The 11,152-nt window shown below is 41.6% G+C and overlaps 2 protein-coding genes across 2 annotated transcripts in view; one reads left to right on the forward strand and one right to left on the reverse strand.

Moving 5' to 3' along the window:
* The window catches only part of FBXL21P (F-box and leucine rich repeat protein 21), a 27,235-nt gene extending 23,173 nt beyond the window's left edge, over window positions 1-4,062 (forward strand). The window contains exon 9 of the mRNA XM_054717000.1: window positions 4,017-4,062. Coding sequence (XP_054572975.1) covers window positions 4,017-4,043 — 27 coding nt within the window. The 3' untranslated portion in view covers window positions 4,044-4,062. The remainder of the gene's footprint in view (window positions 1-4,016) is intronic.
* On the reverse strand, window positions 1,151-10,751 carry LECT2 (leukocyte cell derived chemotaxin 2). The gene is made up of 4 exons (XM_008142041.3): window positions 10,706-10,751; window positions 9,071-9,167; window positions 7,094-7,239; window positions 1,151-1,317 (listed from the first exon to the last, which is right to left on the reverse strand). Exons 1-4 carry the CDS (start codon window positions 10,749-10,751, stop codon window positions 1,151-1,153), a joined length of 456 nt encoding a protein of 151 aa, XP_008140263.1.
* Between the last annotated feature and the right edge of the window lie 401 nt (window positions 10,752-11,152).

Here is an 11,152-nt window from a genome sequence, read left to right on the forward strand (position 1 = left end):
TCTAGTATGCCTTGTAATGCAATCATACTGAAATCTAGAATGAATATATATATATATATATATATATATATATATATATGCCTAAGTGACAGTCACAATTGAACAGACCACCTAACAGGCTGCGTGGGGCAACCAGGCCAGCAGGGGGGTTAGTGAGGGACGACCAAACGACTGAGCAGAGGGCTGTGTGGGGCAACCAGGCCAGCAGGGGGTTTAGTGAGGGGCTACCAAACGACTGAACAGCAGGCTATGTGGGGTGACCAGGACAGCAGGGGTGCAGTAAGGGGCGGCCAGACCAACAGCAGTGGCAGGGGCAACCAGGACGGCAGGAGGGGCAGTGGGGGCAACCAGGCCAGCAGAGTGGGGCAGTTGGGGGTGACCAGGCCAGCGGGGCGAGGGGCAGTTAGGGGCATTCAGCCAGGCAGGCAAGTGAGCAGTTAGGAGCCAGTGGTCCTGGATTGGAGAGTGTGCAGGTTGGGCTGAGGGGACTCCCCCCCCAACCCTGTGCACGAATTTCATGCACCAGGCCTCTAGTATTACATATTTTCTTAGACTGCCATTATTCATTACTTAGAAGATCTACCGCTTATATAGAATATGGAAATATAAAGACCAATAAATTCTGTCCTATTCATGCAAGCAGCTCATGCTCCAACCAATTTGATAAACCTAAGGATACTGCTGAAATTCTCCACAACCTTAACTCAAAAGAAGCCTCCAATTTATTCAGTTAATACCCATTCAGTATGTATGTGTGTTCAGCATTGTACAAACCTCTATTCTTTTACCATAAATACAGATTAAAGCTTTTTTTTTTTCCTAAGCAAAAGTCTAGTTTTAGAATCATTAAAAATGCAGTCTGGACTTGAATTTACATGTTTATTTATTCTACATATTTAGACTAAGAAATATTAAGAAAGAAAAAGCCAGCACCCCAGATATAGGTTACCAAAAGTTTAGAGAGCCATGAGAAATTAGTTGACATAAAAAAAACATGAAAATTGGCAGTGAGTTGAAATCAAAATACTGTTTTCTTCCTTGCACTTATCATGTTTCTATTTGAACATAAATTTCTTGGAAAGCAGGATATGCATTCAGGTTTTTAGGAAGATGGCTTTGTATCTTGATGATCTAGTCATCTGTCTTCCATTTATAGGTACATGGTGGGGTCACTCAGGTCACAGTTTTCAATGTGTACGTGGGATTGTATGCCAGGATAAACTTTCTGCATGGGCAACAGAGTGCCCAGTTTTTCTCCCTTCTTGATAGAACCTTTATATTTAATTGGCTTAATGTAGAACATTTTAACACAGAAATCTAAAAGAAAAAAAGAAGTAAAATTATTCATTATCTGGGTTTTAATAGCCTAGAATCAGAAATTTTAAAAAATAAGAACAGAAATAACACACACACACACACACACACACACACACACAAAAAAATACACAAAAAGAAAAGAGTTGATTGAACTCAATGGGAGAGTAGAAGGGAATGACAAAAATCATATCAGAAATAAAGACAAAAATTGCGAGATCCCCGAGGAAGAATCAATTTAAATGACAATTTAATAAAAGCATTAAACAATAGCAGAAAAACACTTGATAGCTGAGAATATTGACCTGGAATAATGCCAACTCTAAGGCATATTCTAATTAAACTATTACACTTTAAAGACAAGGAAAAATGGAAAGAACTGGCACAAGAATGCAAATCTTTCTAAATACCAAAGAAAAATATTTTAAAGACCCACCAAATAGAGAAATCGAGTTAATATAATACTGTAATTATAATGTTGTACGACAATGTTATATCTATAAATGTTAACTCATCTATTAAATAGAATTTTCTATTGACTTGGAAAGGAAAACCCTATTCTATGCTGTATAGAAAAACAATAATTATAAAGGGCTAAAAGTTAAGGAATGGACAGATATTTGCCAAGAAAATAGAAGCAAAAAAGAAAAGCAAGGGTTATGATCATGTTATGAGAGAGTGGAATTGAGGCCAAAAGCATTGAAACAAGACAAAGGAGGACAATTTATAATGCTAAGTCCATTGATGATGCAATAGTGATAACTGTCCATGTGCTAAATAACACAGAAAACATCTGTATAAAACAGACTTCAGGAGATGCAAGGAGAAATAAATGGGAACCCACTAGTAATAAAAGACTTCAACACATTTATATCATTGAAAACAAGTCAAGTGAACAGAAAACATCAGTAAGGCTATAGAATTATGCCATACAACATGATAGCCACTAGCCACATGTGGCTAGTTAGCACTTGAAATGCAGCTAATCTGAATTAGATGTGCTCTAAGTACAAGGTATGTACTGGATTTTGATGATAGTACCCCCAAGAAGGTAAAATATTAATAATATTTATATTAATTGCATTTTGAAATAAAAATATTCTGGAGATACTGAGTTAAATAAAATATATTATTAATTTCACCTCTTAATTTTTACTTTATGTGACTCCTAGAAAATTTAAAATTACTTATGTGGTTTTTATTATATTCCTTTGGGTAGTACTGCCATAGAAGATCTAGACAAAATCAGCAAGTTGTGTCTTATGTATATATGAATATTAGAGGCCCCGTGCATGAAATTCATGCACTGGAGGGGGGGGGGTCCCCCCAGCCCAGCCTGCACCCTCTTGCAGTCCGAGACCCCTTGCTCCTTACTACCTGCCTGCTCGCTGCTCCTTAGTGCTGCTGCAGAGGAGGGAGAGGCTACCGCCACCACCGCTGCACTCGCCAGCCATGAACCCCACTTCTGGCTGAGCAGCACTCCTCCTGTGGTAGCGCACTGACCACCAGGGGGAAGCTCCTGAGTTGAGCGTCTGCCCCTTGGTGGTCAGTGCGCATCATAGCGACCGGTCGTTCTGGTTGTTCCACCGTAATGGTCGCTTAGGCTTTTATTATATAGACTAGAGGTCCGGTGCACGAAATTTGTGCACGGAGGGGGGTTGTCCCTCAGCCCAGCCTGTACCCTCTCCAATCTGGGACATCCCTCTCACAATCCAGGACTGCTGGCTCCCAATTGCTTGCCTGCCTGCCTTCCTGATTGCCCCTAACTGCTTCTACCTGCCGGCCTGATCACCCCCTAACCACTCCGCTGCCAGCCTGTTTGCCCCCAATTTCCCTCCTCTTCGGCCTGGTCACCCCTAACTGCCCTCTCCTGCAGGGTTGATCACCTCCAACTGCCATCCCTTGCAGGCCTGGTCCTTCTCAGCTGCCCTCCCTTGCAGGCCGGAGCCTCCCAACTGCCCTCTCCTGCTGGCCATCTTGTGGTGGCCATCTTGTGTCCACATGGGGGCAGGATCTTTGACCATATGGGGGCAGCTATATTGTGTGTTGCAGTGATGATCAATCTGCATATTACTCTTTTATTAGATAGGATAGAGGCCTGGTACAGGGGTGGGGGCCAGCTGGTTTGCCCTGAAGGGTGTCCCTGATCAGGGTGGGGTTCCCTTGGGGCATGCGGTGGCCTGAGTGAGGGGCCTGTGGTGGTTTGCAGGCTGGCCATGCCCCCTGGCAACCCAAGCAGAGGCCCTGGTATCTGGAATTTATTTTCCTTATACAATTGAAACTTTGTAACCTGGAGCGGAGTCAAGCCTGGGGCTCCCTCTGCGGCCGGCAGCCATTTCTGTTGGGGTTATAATTGAAACTTTGTTGCCTTAAGCGGGTGGGCCCAGCCAGGGTGTGCGGAAAGCTTTGCTTCCCCTGTTGCTGGCAGCAACCCCGGCCTGCTCTCTCAAGCTCCATTCTGCTACCATTTCTGTTTGAATTTGTTTACCTTCTGTAATTGAAACTTTGTAGCTTGAGTGGAGGCTTAGGCCTGGCAAGGGCAGACGGAAAGCTTGGCTTCCTCTGTTACCTAGGAAACCTTGCTCTCTGTGGCTGTAGCCATCTTGGTTGGGTTAATTTGCATACTCTCTCTGATTGGATGATGGGTGTGACTTGTGGGTGTGTCAGAGGTATGGTCAATTTGCATATTTGTCTATTATTAGGTAGGATGTGCAAGACCTCCACACTGAGAGCCAGAAAAACAACTGCTAATACCGCAATGCAAGAAGACCTAAAAACATGGAGGATATAACATTTTCATTGATTGGAGGATTCATTACTTTCAAGATAAAAGTTCTTCTCAATATAACCTATATAATCAGTGAAAATTCAATCAAAGGTCCAACAGGCTTTTAGTGGAAATTGACAAACTGATTTTACAACTTGGAAATGCAAATAACCAAGAATTGTCAAGACAACCTGAAAGAAGAACAAAGTTGGAAGATTTATATTATTAGATATTACAGTGTATTTTAAAGCTATAGCAGTTAATCCAGTGTATTATTTTGGGAAGATTGACAAATGACTGATGAAACACAATAGAAAGACCCACAGAAACTGACCCACATATATTCAGACCCTGATTTATGACAAAAGATCTTGAAGTGTAGTAGGGGGGAAAATGATCATATCAAGCCAATGGTACTGAGTTAATTAGACATCAACATGGAGAAAAATCTTGATCCCTATCTCATTCCTTTCACAAGCCTAGGTGGATTATAAACCTAAATATGAAAGATAAAGCTTATAGATGAAAACAGGGAGAATATCTTAATGACTTCAGGGTAGGAAAATTTAAATAGGTAAAAAAATGTTAACAATAAAGGAAAAGAATACTAAATTGGGCTGCATTAAAAACAAGAATATTTATTTATTGAAAGAAACAGTAAGAAAGTGAAAACCCATAAAGTGGGAGAGGACATTTGCAATACATATACCTGGCAAAGAACTTGTATCCAGAATATACAAAAAATTCCTACAGACCAATAAGGAAAAGATAAGAAAGACAGGGGAAAATACTTGAATAGGCACTTAACAAAAGGCAATATCCATGCTATGAATAAATATGAAAAATGCTCAATTTTATTAGCCATTAGGAAAATGGAAATTAAAGCTAAATGAGATATCACTACATACTCATTGGAATGGCTGAGATGAGAAAGGTAGGTAAATAACACCAAGTATTGTGTGTGAAGCCACTGGAACTTTCATATACCCTTGTTTGGAGTGTAAGTGGTACTACTTTGGGAAACTGAGCCGGTATCTACTAAGGCTGAAGATACACATATACCAAGTGACCCAGCACTTCCTCTCCCACAGCATCCTGCCAGTTGCTGAGTATAATAATTCTAATTATGTAACTGGGGAAATTACCCCAGGGTGGATTTGTGGATGCACTGGGCCCATTGTAAAATGGACCCTAGTGAAAGGTACATTGATTATCTGACCTTACAAGCCCCTACTCTGACTGATGGGCCACAGTGGCCTTTTGAATCTCTAAGAATTAGTATCAGTTTTGAGTAAGAGTCCAATAATCTCTGAAAAGCCTAATCCTTCTTCCCCAATGTACATTCTGCTAACTAGTGGCAGGAATGGCTGGAAGTAAGGTTTACAGTACAAATTTTTGGCTGTGTGACAGAGTCCTTCCTCAAAGAGACTCGGCCTGTCTTTTACGCAAGGGGCCCTGGGACTGTGAGCTGGCTCAAGTCCGGGAATTGGGGTGGGGTGGATTTTAACCCATTGTTGTGATGATTGAAGTCAGAATTCTGTTCATCAGGACTAGAGTGTTTCCATGTATACAAAGCAAATAAGGCTTTAGTAGGCTGCCCACCTATTTCGTTCTAGGATCTCCATGATTAACTAGACAAGGCCTCAGACGAATCTGATGACTGCTTCAGCTCTACTGCCTATTGGGTAGCCATGCCAACCTTAGCCTTGACTACTAAGTGGACTTCATTCAATGGCAGCAGTTTCTCTTGTCATGCAAGCCTAAGCCACGGTATAGTTCCTAAGGACATGGGCTCCCTCACAAAATGCTTCTTACTTGGTGAAGGGATTGTCCTCTGGACTCACTGCCAACAGAAATGCATGTTCATGTTCCTTAAAAGACGTGTGCAAGAAAGTTCATAGCAGCATTTTCATAATCCCTAACACTGAATACTGCCCAGATGTCCATGTAGAGAAAAATGACTAAATAGATACATGCATGTAATGGAATCCTACCTAATAAAAGGGAAGTATGCAAATAACCATCACTCCGCTACACCCACGATTGGGCTGGCGGCAGGCTGGGGGCGGGACTTAGGGTGGCCAATTGGGCTGACAGGATGAGCGGGAGAGCACTGGAGGGAGGTGCTCCGATCAGCGGGTGGCCAGAGGAAAACTGCTGCTGGCCGAAAACTGGTGCCGGCAGCCAGGTGAAGGAAGGTCTGTTGCACGAAACTTCGTGCAACAGGCTTCTAGTACTATATAAAGCAATAAGAATGAACTAAAAGGATGTGCAAAATATGGATGAATCTCACAAACATGATGTGGACGGAAAGAAGCCCCATAAAAGAGACTGCATGCTGTTTAATTCTATTTATATCATCTTCAAAAACAGGCAAAACTAACATGTGGTGGGAAAGCGATTGCCCTTGCTGGGAATAATGAAAAACGTAGCACAAATGGTCTCTGGGATGCTGCTGCTGTTCTTTGTCTTGATCTGGGAGCCAGTTACATAGGTGCGTTCACTTTATGAAAATTCATGGAGCTGTACACTTAGGCTTTGTGCACTTTTCTGTGTGTGCGTTATACTCTCAATCCCAGGAATACCAGGAGACCCAGCTTTGCCTAGAATATAGAGGGCTTTGTAAATACTTCACAGTCAACTCTTGTAGGAAGGCCAGCGTTTTCCAATTGTGGAATTTTGGTAAATGAAAGTATCTATTCATGATAGTTAGTATTGCTGAAAGTGGTTTTGTTTATAGATTGTTAAGCAAAACCACATGGGCCACAGGAAGAAAGCCCTCAGTTAGCTAGAGACGTAGACGGAGGGTGTGCATAAAAGCAGATGACTCCAGGAAACCAGTGTAACATCTTTGGAAATGCATTTGCTGTTTTAGTTTGCTACACTAGGTCCTTTATGTCATAGGTTTTATCATCTTGAAGGAAGCTTGAAATTTCAATTATGGAATATGCATTCAGTAAATAAATATCCAACATCTCTGTATGTGTCCCAGACATATCCACCACCTCTTACCTCTTCCAGATATCTTAACACCATCATTGATGGCATTTTTGTTTCTATAAGGTTTCGCCTGGCGCACAATCGTTCCACTGAAAGGTGCATACACAGTAGATCCATCAGAGCACAAGACGTCCACACCCCGGTGAAACCTATGATTTCTAGGATGCAGATAAGAATGAAGAGACTCAGCTTTATTGCCCAGGAGTGTGGTGTTAGCTGTCTGTTCCCAGACCAGGGTTTCAACAGTTGAAGCTGCTAGAGGATATTAGGATGCCCCAGTTTTCTTCATTCTGTTTTGCCCAATTTTAACCTCCTTCCCTGAAGGTAGTAATAACCATGTTGTAAAGATCAAAGCATTTAAGATAGTATTTGGCACTTGGGAAGCCTTTAAAAATATTAGCTATTGTTATTACATGGCATTTGGGGGAAATGAAGCAAGCTATATGAGTACATTTTAATATAGACCACTTAGGAAAGAGTTGTCTTTTTATGGGAATCTGTCATAAAAGAATCTTATGTTACCCTAGTCGTGTTTTCCCCTCAGCGATCCAGAAGTTATTACAAACATCATTTACTGTACGTGCTATTTTAATATAGTGAGTGATGCTGCCTGTCTTTATTAAAGTATGTGTAGCACAAACACAGAATGTTTCCAGATTGTGGGATTTCTTGAGGTTGTCGCTAACCGTCCTCACTGTTGTCAGTATGCCTGCTCTTGCCAGCCTCTGCTCCTTTCTAATAGACTCCTGCCTGAAAACTCAGATGCACCAGGATTGTTAGATGATGTAAAGCAGCACTGAGCAGGTCCCAAGTGAAGAGCCCTTAAGTTATTATATAAGTCAAGTGCAAAAACTTTAGAGTAGGAACTAATTGAGTCTTAATTTTGGCAATTAAGAGGCCATTTTTCCATATTTCCCATCTCTTCAGTATATCTCCAGGTGCTTGAGGTTACTTTGTAAGTATCGTATATAATAAAACACTAACATGCAAATCAACCAAATGGTGGAAGCACCGGTCACTATGATGTGCACTGACCACCAGGGATCAGACACTCGATGCAGGAACTGCCCCCTGGTGGTCAGTGCACTCCCACACAGGGAGCGCCGCTCAGCCAGAAGCAGGGCTCATGGCTGGTGAGTGGGGCGGTGGTGGCAGGAGCCTCTCCCGCCTCCACTGCAGGAAGGCAGGTGGTAAGGAATGAGGGGTCCCAGACTGCAAGAGGGATGTCTGACTGCCGGCCTACAGGGGGAGTGGGCCTAAGCCAGCAGGCGGACATCCCCCAAGGGGTCCTGGACTGAGAGGACACAGGCCAGGCTGAGGGATCGCCCCCCAAGTGCATGAATGTCATGCACTGGGCCTCTAGTTATCTGTATAAGTGAGAGTTCCACTATAATGGGAATGGAAGTCAATAATGCAATTGAACACCCAGCTATTTCATCAGAGAGTGGTACTCCCAAGGCGATACTGTACGTTACTGAAAATTCACAAGTCTGTTCCTCATTGTCTGAAATAAATTGCCTGCTTAGGGCCACCTCCGGTGTTCAGTTCCCAGAGGCTGGGTTAGTAACACTTTGGTTTGATGGAAAGAGGATCCTAAGGCCTGAATCCTAGTTCAGCTTTCACCACCTCCAACTGTGTTTGGCAGGTCCCTTAGCCCTTTGGTGCCTCAGTTCAAGTTCCTCATCTATAAAATGGGATAGTGATGCTTGATTTTCACCTTGGAAAAACCAGGTGAAATAAGTCACCGTAGGAAAACACTGTTTGCTCCCCTTCCTCTTTTCCTTATTCCACACTCTGTTCCCAATTCAGAGCCCATACTTGAAGCAGAGTTCTTGGAATTTTCTCCAAAGACAGTAATGTAACTGGTTTCATCTCTGAGTTGTCCTGTTGTCAGAGGAAATGATCATGAGCACTTGAGGAAACATAGGCAAGCACACTAAGCAAGGAGGTCAAGAGGTCAAGAGCCCAGAAAGCATATGGTAAACATACCTCGAAGCAGAGTAATGGCCACAGCCATGGATGTCACACGTCCTGATCTCATTGGAAGACTTGCCAGCACATAGATTAGCCCATGGCTCCGCCAGCACTGGAAAGGAGAAACACGAGGGGCAGGTTTCCTGATCTCACGTATTTCCAACCTCCATTTGCCTTGTAAGTCTTTCAGTGGATTCTGAAAATCTTGTTCTTGCTATAATTTGTCCCTAACATTCTATAGTTTATGGTAAGGTCTTCCTTTAATTCCTGGTTCAGATGTAAAATTGGCTTTTTCTCTGGCCACGAAAGTCCTTTTTATGACATATGGAGTATTTGTAAGTGTGTCTGTTGATAGGCATTAACCTCCGTCATTATAGTTTCAGATTATCCACTAATAAATGGCATAAAGTGTGCTTTTCAAATTTTCTTTGTTCATTGTTTGGCATGGGGTTAAGGAAAATAATCAAACAGGTTGATTTATTTAAAGAAATAACTCCAGAGATTCTTAAGTAACTTTGAAATGTCTCCTTATTGTTAGTCCCAATAATCAAATCCAAGAAAATATTTGAATTAGCCGCGGTCGCCAACCTTTCAGACCTCATGGACCACCAGTGGTCCTCGGACCACTGGTTGGCGACCGCTGAATTAGAGAAACAAGCTCTGAACTATCAAAGTTTAAATATGACTAAATAAATTTCCTTCACATTTGCAAACAGGGAAGAGGGAGACTCTTAAAAATATGAACATGTCAAATCAATTTAGCTTAGAGTGGAGTGAGAAAAGAAGATGGGGAAGAGAGTAGAAACAATTATATAAAAAATTATGAAGCAGTAAAACATGGAGGAGGGGGCTAGCTCTCTGTGTATTTTGTGCAAACTTTGTCAGTGTATCTTCGCTTTAATATAGTAAGCACTTGGTAAATGTTCAATTGAATTTTATTTCCAGGATTTTCAATGTTAACATTCATCGCAAGATGAAGTTAACAAACTCAATCTTTCACTTTAAAGAAAACTAACCAAAACAGAAGCAAAACCAAGAACCTGTTCATTTGGTCACTGATTTTATTTAACAATATTTTACTATTTATTAATAATACATGTGCTATGAAGAGAAGGTACAGAATATGGCCACTAGGCATATCCTTTAATATTCTTTCCAAAGTCTTATACCTTGGAGCCACGCTTCAAGTCAACACCTTGATCAAAATATAATGCCATCACTGTGGCAACTAATCCTTATCCTTGGGAACTGAGGCAGAGACTAGACAATTTGTTAATTTTTTCATTTTCCTCTTAGGCTGTGACTATTAAGGGAGCGTTCCCCTTGTCCTAATCCCACCAGTCTCTGCGTTGGGAATTTTCTAAGTCATATTCTTACACAAACTTTTTATCTTCTAATTATGTTCCAATTAAGTTCTAGACCACAACTGAAAGACGTTTCTTCAAGTCCCCCCATTCCACTTTTGTTTCCCTCATTAAAGAACCAGAGCGTTCAGTGGACATCACTGAGAAACCCCCGTTCTTCCTATTACATTTTTAATATTCAGATACACAAGTTTCTGTTGTGATTGTGCTATCATTGACTTTTAAATCTATCCTTGCAATAAGTTTTCACAAATTAGCCGAGATTCTAAAATTGTGTCTGACTTACCAGTTGAATTCAAAGCAGCCAAAAGGAGGAATCCTAAAGAAAACATGTGGCTTTTATTTTCCTGTGATGTTTCTTCCTCCGATAATTCTAATGGCTCCACACTCTCTTTGAAGAATATTCAAGTCTGAGTAAATATTTTCTAGCTATTTAGCTTTAGAATTCTGCAAATACGAGAATGGAACAAGTCAAATTCTAATATTCCCTGGCTAGCTATTTGGTTCAGATGTAGGACCTATATAAACGCTTCTGCGCTGACGCAGCAGCTAATTTTATTGGAAATTCTGACTGAATATTAACTGAAAGTGATCAAACCAGGTGAAGCGTGACTGTCCTCAGGGCTGTGGCTTCATGAATAACAGCAGACACAGTAAAAATACAAAAATATGCACAGAATAACTTTAGGATAATAGTTACCTCAAAGCAGGGAGGGAAACAGAGTTGTGCAGG

This window comes from Eptesicus fuscus, chromosome 6, assembly GCF_027574615.1.
Source record: "Eptesicus fuscus isolate TK198812 chromosome 6, DD_ASM_mEF_20220401, whole genome shotgun sequence".
NCBI classification, from domain to species: domain Eukaryota; kingdom Metazoa; phylum Chordata; class Mammalia; order Chiroptera; family Vespertilionidae; genus Eptesicus; species Eptesicus fuscus.

Coding starts and splice junctions, on each gene's coding strand:
- LECT2 (XM_008142041.3), bottom strand. CDS start 10,751: ATGTTTTCTTTAGGATTCCTCCTTTTGGCTGCTTTGAATTCAACTG. Junction 7,240..9,070: donor GGCCATTACTCTGCTTCGAG/GTATGTTTACCA, acceptor TCTGCATCCTAG/AAATCATAGGTTTCACCGGG. Junction 1,318..7,093: donor TGTTAAGATATCTGGAAGAG/GTAAGAGGTGGT, acceptor TTTTTCTTTTAG/ATTTCTGTGTTAAAATGTTC.